This window comes from Columba livia, chromosome 14 (genome assembly GCF_036013475.1).
Source record: "Columba livia isolate bColLiv1 breed racing homer chromosome 14, bColLiv1.pat.W.v2, whole genome shotgun sequence".
NCBI classification, from domain to species: Eukaryota; Metazoa; Chordata; class Aves; order Columbiformes; family Columbidae; genus Columba; species Columba livia.
The window spans coordinates 17,436,420-17,457,751 of record NC_088615.1 but is presented as its reverse complement, the minus strand read 5'-3'; the positions used below and the strand labels follow the sequence as shown (position 1 = coordinate 17,457,751).

The 21,332-nt window shown below is 51.2% G+C and overlaps 1 protein-coding gene across 1 annotated transcript; it reads right to left on the bottom strand.

The window, feature by feature from the left end:
- Window positions 1-15,000: 15,000 nt before the first annotated feature.
- Window positions 15,001-20,696, bottom strand: LOC102096674 (protocadherin-10-like). The gene is made up of 4 exons (XM_021288894.2): window positions 18,004-20,696; window positions 16,852-16,910; window positions 16,667-16,755; window positions 15,001-16,439 (listed from the first exon to the last, which is right to left on the bottom strand). Exons 1-4 carry the CDS (start codon window positions 20,488-20,490, stop codon window positions 16,180-16,182), a joined length of 2,895 nt encoding a protein of 964 aa, XP_021144569.2. The 5' UTR covers window positions 20,491-20,696; the 3' UTR covers window positions 15,001-16,179.
- Between the last annotated feature and the right edge of the window lie 636 nt (window positions 20,697-21,332).

The following is a 21,332-nucleotide window of genomic DNA, read 5'->3' as shown; positions in this document are numbered from 1 at the left end:
GCAGCCCGGTTGCAACACCCCGAACACCGCACTTCCCGCAGCCGGACTGAGGATGAGAGCAGCTTCTGCCGGTACCTCCGCAACCCACGTACACAGACAGTTCAAAACATTATTGAACACGATTGTGTCTACTGACCTTTCTGTATTCCTGTGTGACTGGTCTCCGCAGCGCCGCCGGTTCATACAGAAATCTGCCACTGAAGGTAGTCAGGTTTTTCCTGGACAGCAATGATGTCTTGATTCCAGATTCGTCCCTAATGCCATTAATGTATGGCCTATGCCGTCAAAGTGCAAAGACGAGCTCTTCTTCCTACTGCGACTTCGTAACTTACCTGCATTTCCTCGCCGCGACCAGGTTTTTCTTCCCGATAAAGGTATTCAGACAGATCGCTTTTCAGATCCCATATCCTTGTGGAAGTTCAGCCTTTGAAGACTGGTCTTTTCCCTCCAGCGCTGGACCCCCGGCAGACACTGTTGCTGCTGGGGACTCCGATTTATCAATCCCATTAGCGCATGCCTGTCGCATTCATAACGCCCACACAGGTTTTGTCCTCCTCTCCAATTGTTTAGGTCTACATACGGTTTTTCTGCATTCTCACTGTCATTACCATAAGACCACAAGTAAACAGACAGATACAACTCTATCCTATCAAGCAGAACAGCACTTGTTAACTTTTTCCAGGTGCAAGGGACAGAATTGATCTTTTTTGGTAACAGATGACCGACGAAGATGATTCTACAGGGCAAGATTTTTGCCAAGTTAATGTGGAGACACATTCCCGATCTCCGAGTTTACTGGAGTTTTCTGACAGTTTGTTTTAATTTGTGTGGCAAAATGAAATAAAGATTTGGGTAGAGATAACTGTCTTGACTCGTGGATTGGAAGAGATGCTGGGACAGATCTTCTGTCAACAATTCATCATGCTCTCTCCAAGTGACTCCAGGACAAGAGGTGTTCAAGCAGGATAGGTTGTGGGGTTTTGTGTGGTTTTGTGGTGGTTTTTGTTTGTTTGGTTGGTTGATTGGTTGCTATTTTTGTTTGTTTGTTCCCCTACTTATCTGCTTGTTAAGTTAAACGACTTACCTGGAATAAGTAGCTCTTCTCTGGAGAAATATTTCATAGAAATGAAAATATAATGCCTGTGTCAGCAAAAAGAGCACTATTGTATTTTCAAGTACTTTAGAGCCGTTTTATGGTCTAAGTTAAGCTAGCTGTAAAATGTACTAGGATGTTTTAAATCAGTAGAACAGCTGTTAATGAGATGACAGCCACTGCTGTCAAGATATGGCGTCCCTTTCTCTGTGGTCTGAACACTTGGCTGCATCGTTTCCATATTCACCAAGCAGCAGCTGGAATAAATGGTTCCACAATGTCGGAGATTTGAACTTTGCTAGGGATAAAAGTGTTTCTTTATGCAAAGAAACAGATAAAGTATCCATGATATCCACGTTGGAAGAGTTGTTTCTTGCTTAGTTAAATCCAGACTATATGATATTCTCACATTCTGCTGAAATTCAGCTACTGCCCGAGTAGCAGTAGGGTGCCATTGCGCTACTACCACAGATGTACAGCTAATTTGCCTTTTATACCTCCCATATCTATAATGAGAAGTCACAAAGGTCATAAGAAATAGCTGAGATGATCCTGCAAAAAGCACCCGAGCTGGTCAGTCTCAGAGTATACCCTGTGCCTCTAAGCAACAACTCGTGAGGAGCAGTGATCCACATCAACTACGAATCTGTATGGAAAAATATCAGTAAAAGCTACTCACCTTTACAGTCCGACAGTCCACCAAATGTCCGGGCGTTCTTCTGAGTCTCCTTCATTCGGCAGGAAGGGGTGAAAGCCTAGTTAAACTGTTGAAAAAACCCACGCATTTCGACATTCCGAGTTAATTTCACCCACTGGAGCTACGGAGCAAATGCTGAATTATTAGAAAATCAAGTACGGCCCAATGGCCAACACCAGCCGAAAGGTTCATGTCCTGTCGTTCTTTAGACAGTGGAGAGACAGAAAGACTTTTCCAGGGATATTTGGAAAGCTCTAGTTCGACCCCTGCTGAACTCAAAGCATGACTTCAGGTACACTTGGAGACAATAAATGAAGAATCGGCAAGAGGGAAAAAAAGCGGCAGCTCCCACAGAATCGCTGCCGTGACACAGGACACTTCCAGCTTCACCATCCCCGAGATGGGAAGTGCCGCACCGCAGCTCCAGATCAGCCGGCTCAGGGCAACTGTCCCCGTCCACGGAGATCTGGAAAGAAGAGCCCGTCCCCTCCTGAAGGGCAGGTGAGCCCCAAGCTCACATCGTCGGATTTATCTTCCTGCGAAGAGGGTCCTTCACGCCTCTTTAACGCAGTTTAGTGGTTAGAGCACGGCACAGAGAAGCCGAAACCTGTTTTCAAAGCCTGAGATCAAAAGCTTTTAAAACAGCCTCTCCCACCACTCAAGAGCTCCCTAATTCACCGAGAAAGGGACCGCCCGTATGGGGTCCCCCCGGTGTCTTCAGCTGGGCGTTCCGCCCTCGGCAATCCCGGCGGAGGGGCCGGGGCTGACCTGGTCGCGCAGCGGCTGGAGCACACACCGCTGCAGGGTTCAGTCCTCGCTTCTGCACATCACCTTCCCCAACCACCGAATATAACCGGGGCAGGCTCAGCGAGCAAGGAACAGTCACCGAAGCCGTCCCTTCCCACCTCTGCTTTCAGGACGCTGACCTAGCTGGAGCCCCCACCCCCGGCGTTTCTTGGGAAGCTGCCGCCGACACCCATCGCTGGGCACCAGCTGCCACTGCCGCTTGGCCTGACACTCGGACGGTGACAGGACCTGTCGCGGGGTCAGGCAGGAGCCTTCCCGCAGCCGCCCAGCGACCCCGACAAGCCCAGCGCCTGCCCTGCGAGCCCGGTTCCCTCAGCACAGAGCCGCCCAGCTCCCGGCTCGGCTTCCCCGCCGCCATCCGTGGGAACCGAAGAGCGCTCCCGGCCGGAAAGTGCAGAAAAAAAACAAACAAACAAATAAGCAAACAAACAAACAAACAAAACCCCAGCCACTTCCAACGCGCCCCCAAGCCAGCGCGTCCGTCCTCGGGAGGGGACGGAGCCGCCTCTCGGTCCGAAAGGGATCCCGCATCGCCCCGCACCGCCCCCGTTAGTCTCTGCGGAGCAGCCGGGGCCCGGCCGCCCCTTCCTCCCCTCTGCGGAAGTTCCCGGCAGCCTCTGCTCCCGCCGTTGCGTTCTTGCGGGCGACAGCGAAGCAGCGAGTGCGCCGTGGCCACCGGCGCTTCGGCGACAGCTCCGGGTTTCCCCCTGGGGACCGGCAGCAGCTGCTGACGTCCCGAGTGGGTCTGGGCTCTCACTGATCCCCCTTGAAGGGGCGGGCTTGCCCGCGCTCAGCCGCCGGTGGGGCAGGGCTGTACAGACCCAGCAGCCCCGCTGGAGGAGTGGCTGCACTTGTTCTCTTTCTGCCTCCCTGTCCCGTCGCTGGAGGTTTAATCCTCAACTGGCCTTTGTTTAGGCTGGAGTTCCTCCGAGTGGGGTTTTCTCACGTGTTAAGTGTTTTAGGCGCACGGTGCCCTCTAGCTTCTTTAAGGGAAGGCGTGTTTGCTGACACAGACCCCACCCGATCGCTGTCAGGTGGAGATATTCTCCATTATTAAACATCTTTGCTATTCACCCCGCGATGAGGGCGCCCCCAGTCTCCCCCAATTAATATCTGCGCGTTCGCAGCACCCCACACGTCCCCGTTTTCCCGGGGGATGGCAGACAGCCAGAGCGGGCGGTGGGTTGGAGCTCGGCCGCCCCGGCTACCTGTTCGGCTGCCCGCGCTGGAAGGAGCTGAGCTGGAAATCCTCGCCAGCTGCTCCGAGAAAACACAGTAGGCACCTTCAGAGGTAAAGGATAAAACGTGGAGAATAACATTTATGGGCGGCAACTAGCATTGACCGAGAGAAAAGGCGGGTGAGATCTGCTTCCTCGCTCGGGTGTGGGGACACAAGGCAGCCCCCGGCAGCGGGGCTCGCCCTGGCACAGGACCCTTTGATTTTCGGAAAGGATCTCGAAAGAGAGGGAGCCTGCGAGGCTGTCTGTTTCTCTGGAGACATTCAAAACCCGCCTGGACACATTCCTTCCTGTGCAACCTCATCTAGGTGTTTCTGCTCCGGCAAGGGGATTGGACTAGATGATCATTCGAGGCCCCTTCCAATCCCTGACAGTCTGTGATTCTGTGAAGAGATGCCCATGCTTGGTCTGACTCCTAGTTCTCCGTGAATCCGTGCGGGATTCTGTCCCGGGGGTGGAGAAGCCCCTTTGTTGTCCCACCCTCGAAAGGCTGTGCAGAGACCAGGCCTCCCGGAGCCCTGCTGGCCGATCCCATTGCCTTTTATTTGTTAAGTTTATTCCCCAGACACCATTAGAGCTACCAGTCTGGAGCAGATGGCTCCCCTTCGTCCCGAGGTTCATCCCGGACAGATTGCATACAATTTATTAATAACTCAACAGATGCTCGGGCACTTTCCAGCTCAGATTATATTTCCTGATTGCTCAAATCCCAGTGTGGGGGAGCTGCTCATTTATCTCCCACCGCTCATCTTTGTGCTTTAGCAGCATCAACATGACAAGGAGGGAAGGGGTGAAATTCATGTCCCTCCTCCCGATCCTGCGTATAAAGTGTCCGGGAATTGAATGGGGTCTGATACCAGCTTGGGTTTGTCCCTCCCAGCGCCTGTGTCCCGGGAAGAACCACCGCTGCGTGCTGCCGGGACCGCCCGCTCCCGGCGGGCACAGCACGGACCAGCCGTCGGGTCGCTCCGGTGCTGCTCGACGCGGCGGGGCTGGAAGCCCAGGAACTCGTTAGCCGCCCGCTTCACCGCTGCCTGGCAGGGAGCGACATGTCGTGACTCCTAGTAAACAGCAGGAGTCGGGATTTATGCCTGTTACTTCCCAGGGTTATGCTAATTGAGTCACGGAGAACCAGGTTTCCCCTCCCCGAGCTGCTCTCCGAACCGTGGGGATCCCTGTATCGAGGCTGAAATGAAAACAACCCCATTAAAAAAGCGATACTGCCCATGGCACGAACTTCCCCAGCCTTGAGCAGTGCGGGCGGCGAGACAGGCAGAGCTGAGGGCCGGTGACCCCATCTCCCTCCCGGACGCAGGGTCCTAAGAGGGGAGGGGGATGTACGGGCAGAAACTGCTTATGCTCTGCGATACCCCTCCCAGAACTAGGTAAGATGCTCCGTGTTCCAGAAAAAGCCATCACAGGCCTTTCAGCAACACTACGTTCAATTTTAATGTATAAAATGGGCTTTTCTTTGCTCTGTAGGGAGAAGCACAAAAGCAGCAGGTTGTTTATACTACTGAATAAAATAAATGCAGGTCTCTGAGGGATCTTATGCAAACCACTTACCTTGAAACACAACCCCATGGGAAAGCCAGCTATGAAGAGATGTGTGGTTAATGTTTCACAGCTTCAGAGCAGCATCCAAGTGGCTGGCTCAGCACCAGTTATCATTAGGTATCACGGAAGGTAGGGGCTGTGGTTGTAATTTGGAATGTAGAAGTCAGAAGTAAGGTACAAACAGCAGGACATTTGGGGTTGAGGTTTGGTGGAGCGTGATGTAGGAGTTAACCCTAAAGGCTTAAATTAAGTCTTGAAGCTGAAGTCTAGTTGTTAAAATGAGAGTTTGGAGGCAAATTGCATTTATGATCAGGATGCATGCCATAGTGTAGTTTTAAAATAAAACTAGGAAGCATGGTAATCTTTTCTGCTCCGTGGCAGCTCGGTTCAGTGAAAGGCACTTCACTTTCTGTGAATGCAGGTGAGAGAAACTCTCAGGAATAACAGCAGAAGAATATTAAAGTCTGTTACATTTTTCATAGCTCCTGACATTTGCAATATAATTCCACTTCCTTGCCTTCACCGTGCTTCCCATGCCCAACAGATTTAGTGCAGGGGTGAGTTTTCTTCATTTCAGCCTCTGTAATTACAGTGAGAGAATAATGCAGTTGCAGGAAAAGTAATTCCTTCTTCCTGGCTCTACAGCAGTAGGGAAGAACTTCATGAAATGATGCCAGCCAGGCTTGCTGTGGAAAGGAGAATCAGGGTGGAAAAGCTAGGGATGTTGTGTTAAGATGACCAGTGAATATGATGTGAAGGGGCGTTGTGGGCTACCAGAGACTGAGCTTTTTGCAGTTTCAAGTGGAACCCATATAATACCTTAGACCCTACTTAGGTAGCAGTTTTCTTTCCTATCCAGAGGGTCCCTGAATACCACAGATTCCCTGAAATGTCCCCCAGAACAGGAATGGAGGGAAATTGCAACACTGGTACAGGGTTCCTGGTCAGATAGAGGCTATTTTACTAATTTTTTGATGTTCTGCCCATCTTTCCTCCTTCTTTCTCTAACAACAACTACAAATACTATCCCATGGCAGAAATTCTCACAGGCTGTTAAATTAGACAAATCTCCCACAAGTTCTTTCTTTCACTTTGCTGCACACCAGCTGTGCGGGTCCTGAAAGCCGCCTCCTTTCTTCTTTCACAGACTTCCCAAATACACACATTCTCAAAGAGTTTCCTAGGCCAGGCCACAGAACAAGGCAGAGAATGAGCAAAACCAGCAACAGCAACAAAAATATATTCTGGTTTGATAAATGTTTTCCAATCTCTCACTGCATTGTACTCCTGATAAACTTCCAGCACAATGAGTAAATATTTTTAAATAGCATACACATTTTAAAGGAACACACAATTATGTGATCTGTTGATGTTTTGCTATGTTTTCAGTCCCAACTTCCTCATTGCTGAACTCAAAAAAGGAGAAATATGAGGCATATCCAAAGTCACAAGAGTTGCAAAGTAGAATCTTGTGAAATAAAAAGACAAAAAAAAGTAGAAGGATTCACTTCCCGCATTTCTGCGTTTCTCTTTTCTTTTTTTTTCCCATCACAATTTCCTTGAGAGTGAAAGGATCAGCCATACTCTTTATCACTTGGAGGATGGACATCCCAATAAAGATAAAATGGAAGTGTGCTGTGATGATCAGCCAGCATGTATCTTCTACAGAAGAGAACTCATTGGGGAACTTCAGCTCTCCCCAGAGCAAGAGCATATGGAAATGTTAGGGAAGAAAGAGATGGGGAATCAGGACTCAGGGGATTCCCATTCAAAGTAGGAAAAAATACATCAGACTCTGTGTCTGCCAGTACAGATTTCTAAACAGGTACCAGCAGTGGTGAGGGTGCAGGGTCAGGCCCTGGGGATTGTCCTGATCCAGTTTGACAGTAAGGCACAGGGCTCCTATCACACAAGTTTTCTCTAAGGTACAAATCTGGTACAAATCTCTGCCCACATTGCAGGCAGAAAGGGTTTGAATTATCATCAGTGATTCCAGAGGCTTGGGCAGTTTGGAAAACTGCAGGGACCAGCTGGTCCTCTTCCACCTCTCCTAGGTCACACCACAATCTTGGCTAAAACCTCTTCTCAATGCCTTATATCCCCAAACTTCCATTCTTTAAGCTTAGTTGAATTATTCTGGGCATTGTCATGGAAAAACACAAGCAGTACCAAAATTACAGGATTGCGTGATGGTTGAGGTGTGAGACCAAAAAGCCGGGGCAGACAGCAGAGCCTGGCTGGTGTGCAACTGGTAGCAAGGCATGGTTAGAGCAGGGTATGTCCAGGCTTTGTGAGGCTCAGAATCACAGACTCACGGAATGGTTGGAGTTGAAAGGTCCTCTGGAGATCACCCAGTCTAACCCACCTGCTCATGCAGGGTCACCAGAGCAGATCACACAGGGTCACATCCAGGCGGGTTTGAATGTCTCAGAGAAGGAGACTCCACATGCGCTCTGGGCAGCCTCAGCCAGGCTCTGGCACCTCCCAGCAAACAAGTTTCTCCTCATATTCAGACGGAACCTCCTGTGTTTCCGTCTGTGCCCGTTGCCCCTCACTCTGTCACTGGGCACCACTAACAGAGTCTGGTCCATCTTCTTGACACCCACCCCTAAGATATTTATAAGCATAACTAAGATCTCCTCTTAGCCTTCTCTTGGAGAGCTTGACTCCAAAAAAGGGAAACAAACCAGTTTTCTTGACAGCTACACAGAATATTACGTTGGGCAATAATGTGTAAGCAAATGTGACACAAATATGGAAATGTCATAACTGTATCTTTTCTTGCTGTGGCAATAGCAACATCTATCTATTTTGGGTTAAGGAAAAGGCTGTGATCACAGAATCACAGAATGGTTGTGTTTGGAAGAGATCTCTGGACAACATCTAGACCGCTCCCCTCTGCTCAAAGTGGGTCACCCAGGACTGAGTCTAATCAGTCATTTTACTCTGTGTGTTGGTTTCCTCGGTTTCAGCTTTCAGCATTTGGAAGCAGAAAAAGTAGATTTGTTTGAAGAGTTTTGCTTGGTTTGTTTTGTTAGAGATACGTCCGCATCATTCTTGTTTTGGAGGTCTTTCTGTGTACATGAGCTTAAAAATGTTCTCTGTCTTTGTCAAGCCTGCTGTTCTCTACTAATCTTTAACAGCCAGCTGTATGTGTGCCAAAAGATTTTACTGAACAAAACCCATAAAGCAGCAAGCAATCCAGTTAAGCCAATGAATGACAGCCCCGCAACCCCAACCTAGAAAACACCGCAAGCTGCATCTAGATTGATACTTGACTTACCACCAAAATAAATTAAAAAATCAAGCCTAAAGCACCATGATGCTCATCAGGAAAACAAAAGCTGGGGCAGAACAGCAGCTTCCTCTCTAGGAACTGGAGAAAAATAAAAATAACTCTCAGTCTCAGCCTTTGTAACAATTCCAGATAACAAGGTCCACTATATTTTGCGACCTGCAGGATACCAGGGGCTGCAGATTTCCATCAGCCACCCTGGTGAGACTTGCTGCATGGACACCTGTCCCTGGTCACTAATCTTCTTTTGCCTTCTTCAACATTTCGGTCTCTTTTGGGCAGAAGCGCACCCAGGCCCGTCCCCCATGGAAACACGTTTATGAGAAGATCTGCTGTCTCTGGTTCCTGCCCAAGGCCCTGGTCTGGCCAAAGGGCTCAGTAGAAAGCTGTAGCTGGAGGGGTTCTTCAGCTCCTTTCTCTCTTCTCAAGGACATCGGGCAATGATTTTTTGCTAATACAAACTCCTTGTCAGGCTTAACCCACTGCCTTGTTCACCACTTCTTGACTTTTCCACTGAACCCCAGAAAGAAACTGGGCACACAATCCTAATGAAAAGCTCGGCGTGTAAGGAGGGAATTTATATTTCACTTCTTGCCTTTGCTATTGGCTTTACAAGTGATTGCTCATCAGAAACCAATTACCCCAGAAAGGCGTGGGTTTGGGTCCCTACTGATGTTAGCAGGATGAATAGCCTCATTTACAATCTCTCAACTGGAAAACAAAAAGTAATGATAATAAAAAAAAAAGGTCTTTTTAATTCTCTCTGCCCCTGTTGTAATTCACAAGAAAATTAAACTAATAACTCTCTCTGTGAGCGTGTTATGCAGATGCCAGGAGTCAGGGATAAATGGATGAAACTATCCCAGGCAAAGTCTCTGGGGAAGGCACCTCTGAGCAGACAACTAACTGTTCTGCCTTGCAAGATTCAAAGCTTCTCCAGCAGTGCAATCTATGCAGAGAAAAGGCTCTTTCATTTTTCTTCCTTCTTTTTGTACCCTCTCTTTTCACTTGAATTGCACCTGAAGGCAGTAAAAAACTTCTGTGATTTTTCGCTAGGTTCATTTCCCACTCCATCCCCTGTTCCCACTCCATCTCCATAGGGGTCATTTGCAAAGAAAATTCTCCATGCCAACAGAATCAATCTTCCCACAAGTGGCTCCCGGAGTGGTCTTCCCTCCTCATCCCTTCAGCAAACAGACAGTGCTTTACTAGACAGAAAGGCTTGGGGGAAGACACGAGGGTCCCCATCGTGTTCCCAGCTTTGTGCTGTGATTTGTCCCTGCAGCTCAGATCCAAGTTTTTAATTTTGTATCTTTTAAAGAAGATAAAACATGAAAACAAAGTCTGTAACTGCATCTGCTGGTCTTCAAGATGGGAGGAACAAAAATTATCTTCTAACTCCTTCCTTGCAAGACTGGAAGTGTCTTGCTGGTCAGACGTGATACCCCATGTAGAACCACCCTGGTTTTCAGACACCACAACGCTGCACACAAGACAGCTCAGTAGACACAAACACAAGATCTCCTTACATACTGGGGCAACCATCAGACTATTTTGCAGAGGGAAACTAAGAGGAAGAAAAGATGGTCTAGGGAAGCACACTGACTATAACATTGCATTTCCCCAGGAGAGAAAAATTAAGCTTTAGTTTTAGGACCTGATTTCAGGATTACATTCCTGAAGTTTGGTGTTCTAGGGGAGACTCAAAGCAAACAGTAATTCTGTTCCTCTGGTGTCTGATAAAATGCCACTGACAGACAGGTGCTGAGTATGTGAGGCTTTATCTCCGCTTCTGGTATATTATATTTAAGGAAGATCAAGGAGGAGACTGGGGACAAGCGGGATCCTGCAGGTAGGATTCAGCCCCAGCTCAAATTCCTTACATTTGGATACCTGACCTGGTATGTTCTATCTGTACTCGGGGGAGCTTTGGAGATTTGATCAGTATAGATGGAACAACTGCAGAGCAAGAGCTGTGATAAACTTGGTGAAAAAGAGTTGCAATTCTTTGATGGAAAAATTAAACCCAGAGCTCTCAGCCCTCAGCCTAGGCTATAGGAGAATAACTTTCTCTTAGTTAAAACACCAAGAAGTATGGACATGGACTTGAGAGGAGACTCATGAAACAAGCCAGGCTTCCCTGTGATCCTGGAGTCTAAACTAACCTCTGAATTTCAGATAGACTTGGGCTGAAAAAATCCCTGTGTAGAGATCTGCACTATTGTTTGCACCACGATGGCCTCCAGTGCTTTTTAGGGAAAGATTTGGATATAGAAATTCAGTGACTCATTGCAATAGAACCAAATAAATTCAGACAGCTCATCTTTTCTCTGGGTTCACATAGCAATTTAACCCCAATTTTTCTATTTCACATGCAGCTATCACAGAGTCTCTGCCTCTTTGCCTATCAGAAATCCTACTAATGCTCATAATGATTTGTTTGATTGATAGTTGTTTTTCCTGCTTCTCTTTCCTTTGTATGATTTATTTTCTGTGCAGGCAAAATGCATGATAAGACATTTCTGGAGCTATTTAATAATAGTTTCTGTTGTAAATATTATTGAAATGAGTGGATTTGATGTGAAGACTTTAGTGACCCTTCTGGGAATCTTCGCGCTCTCTGATTTTCTTCTGCTGCATTTTTTCACCTGTTGTTGCAGATATTCCTAGCAATGAATTAAAATAAATATCTCATCACAAATGCCTGCAGATCCTCTGGATGTATTTCTGATGGCTGACTGCACAAATGTTTTATTTTTCAATCCGTTTAACATGAACTTGTTTGCCCTGCATTCTTGGCATTGGAGAAACACTTTGAATTCTGAATGCTGAAATAAAAATCCCTGCTATTTTTTAAAACATGCAAAAGTGTATCATTTATTCAAATGTAAGATTTGTAAATCATTGAATTTCATGGGAGATGAATCATTAGTCAAAGTGCAGACTGCACTAGAGATCATATTTAATTTATTTTCAAAGCCTTCATTTGTGCTTTTTTGGTCCAGTGTGTCATAAGTTATTCAATACACAAAGGTGTCTACTTACGTCTCCCAATAATTTAGCTGATTAAGTCATATTATCACTAACAAGAAGCATTAATTCCACTTGAGTGAATGCTGCAAACAGAGTCAGTGACATTTCCACCACTTAGATTGAAAACACATTATAGGCAAACTGGGGAGGCAAAAGCCCAGGCCTTTTACTTCATCTGATCTCTGCGGAGGAGCCGGCAGCTGATGTTTTCAGAGCAGTACAAAAGACAAAAGGTGCAAAGGGACAGAGAGGACCGGCACGTGACAGTCATGCAGACCATCTTGCGGTGTGGCAGAGGCAAAAGTATTATGACAAAAGCTAAGGGAAATTTATTCCTGCAAAACATCTCCTGAGGTCAAAAAGGAAACAGGAGGAGGGGATCCAGCCAAGAACAGGCTTTTCTGTACGGTGCGTCCAGGGGGATGTTTAAGACGCTGAGGTAATTTGAAAAGAAATCAGGATGGACTTTGACCCTGTGTCAGCTCTATTAAGGTGCTATTCCACCATCATCTTCAAGTGAGAAGAGAAGAAAATAAAGTCCTAGCAACTCTGAAGACTCTAATTAGCCACTGAGTGCCACAGACTTCACTGTTAATTAACCACCGGGTCCCACAGACTTCGGGCTGAATCCAGAACCCTGCAAAGTCAATATGCAGATTCCCACTGGTCCCCATGGATTGTAGCTCTGTCTGGCTGATCCAGATCCCTCTGGAGAGCCAAGACCACCTGTGTTCATGGCTGTATCCAGCCCGGCCTGGCTGCTTGCAGGCTGCCATGTCCCCCCTGAGGGTTCCTGTGTTTCTCCAGCCATTGCTTGACTCCACACACAGCAGACCTGAGCAGAGCTGAGCACCAGCCCCTGCGGGTCCTTTCTTTCTGCCCTCTTTTCTCTCTACCTCTGGATTCATTTTGTCTCTCTGATATATGCTTTCAAGTCATTACAGAGATATAAGTAATGTTTCCATCCAAAGAGTCTATTCAGCAATAGCGAGAGCACAAAAAACCTTCCCTATTTGCGCTGGTGCCCAGAAGCGCTGTGTGCCTGCCTAGCATGGCCTGCGGCATTTTGCAGCCAACTGCACCACATGGCAGCTTTCCTGCTGTTGTAGAAGCAAATCTCAAGCTGGCTGGCAGGTCCCTGAAAGCCAGATTTGCCTCTGGATCTCTGAACGTATGAGAGGGGCATATAGAGAGCGTTCTGCCGAGTATGTCTCCAAAGTGGCTCTCATGCCCAGTGCATTACCAGAATACTGAAACCAGCTAATGCTCATGAACTGTGCGGGAGCGTAAGCACAGGAAACGTTGTAAAAATAACCAGTTGTAGGGCAAAGACCTTGAATTTTTAATGGCACTTTGTCCCCATGGGAGATCTTCAAAGAGAACTCATCTATTAGAGGGACGATTCCGACCAGGCATGCTCTTTGAAGGAGGGACAGTAGTGTGGTTGAGTGGGTTTGAGTAAGTGTCATCTCACCTAAAATAAGCCCCTTTTTGTTGTCCTTTTAATTGACACATTGATTGAGAAAAGAGATTGAAACTGAGCTCCTGCCAGTGAAGGACTTCCTTCAAACTAAGCAAAAGGATCCTCAGGGCACATGGGATGCTGGGGCCTGGGCTGGGTGCTGTGTTCACCCCCAAATCCCTTTTGGATGAAACCTGACCTGAACATGCAGACCTGGGGATCAGCAGGAGGTGCAAGGGGGATGTATGTATTTGTCTCATCTCCTGGGCTGAGCATAGCCAGGAGTAATGGAGAGGAGAGGGAGGCGATTTACTGAGGGTTGGTTGAGCCTTAATTGTAGGGATTCAAAAATGCCAACAGAGTACACTGGAGAGTGAAACACTCAGAGGTGGCAATAGCTGGCCACTTGCTTGCTCAACCCCATGAATTTCCAAAGACAGGGATGCCAATTATTAATTTCAAATGCCCAAGGTTTGGGGTTCGATTTTGAGACCTCTCTTTGGGATGCAACCCCTGGGAATCTGAAACAAAGCATCAGCTCCACACGTTCATTTAGATCCTGGATACTGTGAAGTACGTGCGCTGGGTACTTTGCTGTGTGAGCTAACACAAAACTAATGGCTTGGTCTTGCTGCAGGGGGCTGGGGCTGAACCCCTCTGGGCTCACTGGTGGGGGCTGCAGTCCTCTCCTAATGCCTGGCCAGCATCACCTGAAAATAGCAGGGAAGATATTGGCAGAGCTTACCCAGGAGAGGGAGATGCTTGCTGCCCCCACAGGGAGTCAGGTATATTTTATGCTTTTATTACTTCTTGAAGCTGATATTAATTTTATCATATCACTTTACATAATTCACTTCTTGTTTTGAAGCAGTGAAACAGGCTAATGCTGTACAAGGGTCTCGGACACTCACTGTTTGGGGTTCTTTTTTTACCCTTAACACTCTGCAGAGACCACTGAAGAATGCACTCTCAGGATAAAATCCTTCATCCTACCATCTAATTGGGACAGGGAATATTTCATCTACTGACAGCTAGGCAGACCAGAAGCATCCAGGTCCCTTTCATGTCCAAAGCACAGTCCTCCTGGGTCCCTGAGTCTCCTGGACCCCTTTGATTGTTCCCTGCCCCTCGCTTCTGCTAGAAAGCCTGTTACCCACTTGTAGACAAGGACTTTTCTGGGTTAATCCCAAAAGCCGCATTGCAGCCTCCCCAGGCCAGTCACTGAGTAATCAGGGGGTAAAAGAAGGACAACCACAGCGTGATCATCTCAGGACTTCATCCAAAGCTGAACTGCTTCCCACATCGAGACTCATCCCACCAGTAGATACAGGCAGTTGGTCTCTGGCACACATCCAGGTTATCTCTGCTACTCCCGAGTCAAGCTCTTGGGTGGTGAACGTCTAGGGGAAAGCTTAAATGACTCACAGAAAGCAATGCACAGTAACAACAACAATCCATTACTGCCAGATCCAGTCCTTCTCCCCAGCAGCTCAAAGCCCTTTGTGCCCACACCCTGGTGTAAATGTGTGCGGAGTCTCTGCCCGAGCTGGAGCATGAAGCAAGGAGCTGTGTGACATCTCCAGCACACGAGGCCTCCTGGCCATGACCCCAAAGTGCTCCTGAGTCCAGGGTTGGGGGAAGGCAATCTTGAGCCCCCAGCATCCAGGCGAATTGAACAAAATGAGCTCTCCTGGACTGCTCCAGCAACTCAGGAGGCCAGAAGGACACAGGTGTCTGTTGGAGCTGAGAGCCCTGCTCTGAGAGACAAGCAGTGATTCCTGCTGTCGTGTGGAGCTCAGGGACAGCCAGGAGCCAGGGTGAGCTATTAAAATACAATTTATTGGTACAAATCAGACACTGTGAAACAAACTTGGTTTAGAGAGAGCTGTCATGTTCTGCACAGATGGATTGGAAATGAGCTGTCCCGTGACAGGAGCGATTGGCAATACTGGCAGTCAGACTGGGTGGACAGGTGTAGAGTGAGCAGGGCAGGGGGGGAGACTGTTCTGGGGCTGGAGTTCTGCCCTTGAGAGCTCCTGCCAGTCAGGTAAAAGTCATCCAAGAGAAGCAGAGTGCAGTGGGAGATGTCTGTCCTTTGCTGGTGGGACCCTGGTGCAGGGGTTCCCACAGGCAGTCAGGACTTGGCAAAAACAGAGATCAGGGGAGGACAAGGTGGGAGGGAAGAGCAGTATCACCTGTGTTGGGGTTCTTCTGATGGCTGGAAACTTTATTTCAGGTGATGTTGGCTTGGGCTAGAGAATTACCCAGCAGGGCTTCGCCTTGTGCATCTCAGTTGCTTAAGCTACTGGCACTTCTGACCATTCAGTCTGTTTGCTCCAGCTCAAGCTGCTCCCAGAGCAAAGCTGGGCTGTGTCCTGGACCTTTGGTCTCCAGTTCTGCTTGTGTAAGGTCAGGGTCTGAAGAGAAGAACCCATAATGGCTGGGTTTTTCACTTATGTCCCAGAGAAGCCAGACACAAATGGCTGCTCTGAATATGCAACACATCCTGCTGGGTCTTAGGGACAGAGCAAGGGTCACTGCCCCAGTATGTAAGGTCAGGTTGACTGAACCGGGCTTGGTCTGTGTACATTTTCCGTGCCCATGGGACAGAAATACAGGCATGCAGCTCAGTACATTCACACAGCCAGACAAGACAAAAAAGTGACAATGTTTACAGAGATGGACAGTCCCTAAGAGGACATGAGAATGGGTAAAATCAAGGCAGATTTGCTCAAATCTGGTTACATGGACCCCCAACAGCACCTGATGCCAACACAGGTTTGCAGGATGAGATGGGAGAAATGCCCTGTCCCACCTCCTCCTGCCCATCCCTATCGCTTCTAGTTCTCTTGCCCCTTCAATCCTTTCCCCATGCCCTGGTGAGCCACTATCTCAGCAGCCTCGCAAAATCTGGAGTGGTCCATACATGGGGCAGCTGAAACCATGCAAGTGATTCCCAGGGCCTTGGGCAGAACCACCCAGGTCCAGCACTGGTCACTATTTCAGGTCGTTGTTGATAACCACACTGTCATGCATGTCACAGTAAGTTGTCATCTTCTTCCTCTTGCCAAAGGTGGAGAAGCTGTTCTTGTTCTCCCGGCCCACAAAGAGGGGCCCGTCTTTGCTGGAAAGCAGTGTGGGGGTGCCAGGGATGTAGACGTTGTGCTGATAATCCAGAGCTGGGATGTGCCCTGGGTACAAGGAGCTGTACTGGGGTGTCCAGATGCTGTTGGTGCCTGCTGAAGCCTTCTGGAACTCTAGAGGAAAGATGAGTGTGAGACCAGTTCAGAGGAGGTCACATCCATAGCCCAGTGGGATAGTGACATCCATGTGTCACCATCCTTCCCTCTGGATCCCTCCCTTTTGTCACCATCCCTTCCATGCCACAAATCCCCACCACTTCTGAGAGCATGGATGTGTCCAACCACCGCATCTCTACCAAGTGACAGCCACGTCTTCCCAGCCCCAGTGCCCCAATACAAACCAGAGACAGGGGTCACCAGTGCGCACAGCCTCTCGTGCTCCTTCTGGAGGGCTCTGTGGATTTCCCCCACATCCTCCAGGCTCTGGGAGCTAAAGAGAGGAGACCAGTTCAAAGCTGCCTTGGAGATAACCTCCACATCCCCCTTCCACCCGCTCCCTCTGGTCCCACAGTGCCGGATTTGGTACCTCTTCAGGGCAGGTCGCTGTGTGCTATGGGGCAGCCAGTCCATGTTGGGCTGCTTGATCTGCAAAACAGAGGGAAGGGCAATGGTTATTGGGACTCTCTGTCAATCAATCAGCCCTGGGACCCTCTGTTAATCAGCCCAGCCACGCCAGCAACAGCTTCAGTAGCCAGGAATGCAGAACTCTATCTCTTCCTTTGTGAAGAAGCAAGCAGCACATTCCCATTTTAGGGAAACTGAGGCAGTGTTGAACCAGCCTGTTCCCTTCTGGACCTGCTTTTTTTGGAGGTGCTGTGGTAACTTCGACCAAGTCTCAGGCACCAAAGGGTGAGAGGTGTGGAAATTGGCTGCATACCCAATGTCCTGGGGGGGGTTGCAAACAGCTAGGGGAAAATCCCATTAACATATTAGGGAAGCGAGTCCAGTGGTGCAAGGAGACGTGCGGGGAGAGCCTCTTGGCAGCGAGTCCTGGGCTCTCCTTGGAAGGGCTGTTTTATTAAAAGTCAAGTGTAAGTGGATTAGACGCCTCATCACTCTCCATCCTTGTAATCGCGTTTTGGAAAGAGTCTTTCATCAGGAAAATGAGATATTCCTCATTTCAACACCTAACAAATGTTGACATCAAAATCCCACCCCGGAGACCCCACTCCTTCCCTGCCAGCACAGCCCAGTGTGGTACAGTGGCCAGGCCTGGGTGCCAGGACTGGGGACATGAGAGGTGCCAGTGGGGCCGGGATCAGCCCTGCTGCAGCAGCAGGACACTGCAGAGCCCCACTGGCAGTGGGGAAGCGGAACAGCATCAACTCTCAGGCTGTCTCAGCGTTAATTGCTCACCCACATGAAGGAGATGCCACCCCCACCATCCCACTGCTCTGGGGCACCAGAGCATCTCCATCCCCTCTAATGGGTGCAAAAGGCATCAGGAAAGGATTTTGTCTCGCCTCAGACAAGCCTCATGCTCCCCTAATAATTAGACCCGTTGGGAAGCTCTGTGGAGAGTTTCCTCCTGCCTGACGGCTCCTAATTCCTACACTGATCAAAAGCGATGGTTATTCTCTGGGAAAAGTTGTGCCTGGATGCTCTCAGGGTAGAGGCTGAGGGAGGGGTTTGGGTAGACCCGTGGAACACCAATGAGCATCATTGGGCATAGCATTACCTGTTTGGAGACCTGGAGGGGCTGGCCTGGTTGGGACCACTTCCCTGGGTCCTTCTCATTGTTCCGGGGTGGGCTGCAGGGTTTGAGGAACATGAAGTCGCTTTGGGCAGATTCAGGACCCAAGCAGACTTTGTAGCAGTAGCCTGGGGGGCCACCCCCGGGCACGTCGAGGCGCGTGGCAGCCGTGGTCCCTGCGGGGGGCTGCGCTGTCAGGTTGGATGTCTTCAGGCCATCAGGGGAGGGTCTGGACCCAGGGCAGCAGTGGCAGCAGGGCAGTGAGCAGCCATCATTTTGGAGGGAGTGCCGCTCTCCACGGCACCGAATGGCCGTGAGGATGAGGATGGCAAGGAGGAAGGTGAAAGAGATGGAGCCCAAGGAGACAAGAAGGTAGAGGGTGAGTGGGGAGGATGAGGAGGCCTCTGGAGGGAGGCTGAACTCACTGAAGTCAGAGAGAGTCTGAGGCATGGTCTCCACCACTGAAAGCAGGAGGGACACGGTGGCTGAGAGCGCCGGCTGCCCCCCGTCCCGCACCTGCACCACCAGCCGCTGCCGCGTTGCATCCTGCTCCAGGAAGGAGCGAAGGGTGCGCAGCTCGCCTGTGTCTGGTGCCACGCTGAAGAGGGTGAAGTCAGTGGCCTGGAGAAGCTGGTAGGAGAGGCGGGAGTTCAGCCCTGCATCCGCATCCACCGCTGACACCGTGCCCACGAGGTAGCCAGGCCCAGCAGATCGTGGCACCAGCTCAGTGGCCACGGAGCCATTGCGTGGCAAGGGGGAAACAATAACCGGAGCATTGTCGTTCTGGTCCAGCACAAAGATGTGGACGGTGACATTGGCGCTGAGTGGGGGGAAACCTGCATCCTGTGCTTGCACCTGGATCTGGAAGCTACGGATCTGCTCATAATCAAGGGAGCGCAGGGCATACATGTGCCCACTGTCTGAGTTGATAGACACGTAGGTGCCCACAGGCATGCCATGGATGTGCCCATCGGCAATGGAGTAGGACAGGTAGGCATTCTGTTGGCAGTCGGGGTCCAATGCACTGACAGAGCAGATAGAGGCACCTGGCGCATTGTTCTCCATCACGTAGACACTGTAGGAGGGCTGAAGGAAGCGTGGGGCATTGTCGTTCACGTCGGACACCGGGACGGTGAGGGTACTGCGGGTCAGCAGGGCAGGGGAGCCCATGTCCCGTGCTGTGATGCTTACGTTGTACTCAGGCACAACCTCCCGGTCCAGCGCCTGCGTGGTGACCAGCGTGTAGTAGTTGCGGAAGGAAGAGCGGAGCTCAAAGGGCACATCGGGGCCAACCTCGCAGCTCACACGCCCATTGTCCCCAGAGTCCCGGTCCAGAATGCTGATGACAGCAATGACAGTGCCTGGTGGGGCATCCTCCAGCACTGGTGTGGACACAGAGGTGAGAGTCACCTCTGGCGCGTTATCATTCACATCAAGGAGGTGCACGAGCACCCTGCAGTGCACGGCCACAGCCGAGGGTCCACGGTCCTTGGCTTGCACATAGAGCTCGTGGATGCTTGCTCGTTCATAATCCAGACGGCCCTTCAGCAGCACCTGCCCACTGCGGGGCTCTATGTGGAAGAGCTCCCGGACACGTGGCGGTGCATGCCCACTGAAGGAGTACTCGATCTCCCCGTTGGGGCCCTCATCCGGGTCAGTGGCGTTGAGCTGGATGACCAGAGTGCCGGCGGGGGCATCCTCAGGAAGGCTCACACCGTACGAGGGCTGGTCAAAGGCAGGCACGTTGTCATTCGCATCCAGCACCGTGACAAGGATGTGAGCTGTGCCTGAGCGCTCGGGAACGCCGCCGTCGAGAGCGGTGAGCAGCAGCCGGTGCACACGTTGCTGCTCGCGGTCAAGAGCTTGCTCCAGCACCAGCTCTGCAAACTTGCTGGCGTCGCTCCGTGTCTGCACCTCGAGTGAAAAGAACCTGTTGGGGCTGAGCCGGTAGGTGTGCACTGAGTTGGTGCCCACGTCGGGATCCTGGGCACTCTCCAGCGGGAAGCGGGCACCGAGCACGGCGGACTCGGCCACCTCCAGCACATACTCTTGCCAGGGGAAGGTGGGTGCATGATCATTGATGTCCAGCACCTCCACCTCGACGCGGTAGAGTTCCAGCGGGCTCTCGATGAGGAGCTGCAGGTGGAGCAGGCAGGTCCCCCCGGCCTCGCACACCTCCTCCCGGTCAATGCGCTCGTTCACGAAGAGGATCCCGTTCTCCAGGTTCACCTCCAGGTGCTGCCTGGCCCCGGCCCTGGACACGATACGGAACCGCCGCACCGACAAGCTGGATACGTCCAGCCCCAGGTCCTCGCCCAGGTTGGCCACAAAGGCTCCGTGCTCCAGCTCCTCCGGCACCGCGTAGCGCAGCTGCCCGCCCGCCGGGCGCGGTGCCGGGGTCCCGGCCAGCAGGAGGAAGAGGAGGGAGCGGAGGAAGAGCTGCCCCCGCCTGGAGCCTGCCCCGACCCCCATGGCCCCGCAGATCCCCCGGGGACGTGGGGACCCACCCGCGCCGCCGCGTCTCCCCTCGCCTGTGCGCGTCCTTGCACTTCCAACGAGTTTCGGGCTGGCGGGGGCGGTGGGGGAGGGCCCTGCCCGGAGCTGGGGGCCGAGCCCCGGCCAGAGGCGACCACTTAACCCTTTCCCTGCTGGCCCCGGGGAGGGGATGCGATCCGGGCCCCGGGGTCACACCAGGATCGATCTACCGGAGCCGGACGCACCTGGGGAGGGGGCTTGCCCTGGGCAGGTCCCGTTAAAGGTGGTGGGAGCTCCAGCGAGACCGATCGCTGCCCGGGGCACCGGTATTACCCCACAGATGCTGTGCTGGTCCCCGCGGTAGATTAAAAGGAGCCCAGATCGCGGCGGCTGCCAAATCCCCCCTCCGCGTCCCCCGCCGTGCCGGTCCTAACCTTTACCAGATGGTTAAGCCCCTCCAGACTTGATTATATTTCCCTGCACACCGTTTTCCTTGTAATGCGGAGTTTTTAATTACCGGAGCAGGGGGGATTACAGCCCTGGATAAAGCTGAGCCCATCCGTGCGGAGCCACAGAGGACCCCCCCCTTCCCCGCCTGCTCCCACCCCGGCACCCCGCCTGCCCACAGCCCCGCGCCCCTAATCCCGGTCCCTCTCCAGGCACCCCAGTGTCAGCCCCTCGGGCTCTCGGGGCACGATCCCGCCGGAGAGCGGAGGACCTCTCCCCACCGCCCCCCCGCCCAGCGGCTCCCCCCGCAGGCACAAACTTTCCGCCCCCTGCAAAAGGCGAGGGGGAGGCGAGTGAGGACCGAGCCGCTGGTCCCCTCCGGCCCCCGGAGG

Excerpts from the sequence above, each read along its gene's own strand:
- LOC102096674 (XM_021288894.2), bottom strand. The coding sequence starts at position 20,490 with ATGGGGGTCGGGGCAGGCTCCAGGCGGGGGCAGCTCTTCCTCCGCTCC. Across the intron at positions 16,911-18,003 it reads CCCTCCAGGTCTCCAAACAG|ATCAAGCAGCCCAACATGGA; the intron begins GTAATGCTATGC and ends TCTGTTTTGCAG. Across the intron at positions 16,440-16,666 it reads ACTGGTGACCCCTGTCTCTG|AGTTCCAGAAGGCTTCAGCA; the intron begins GTTTGTATTGGG and ends TCTTTCCTCTAG.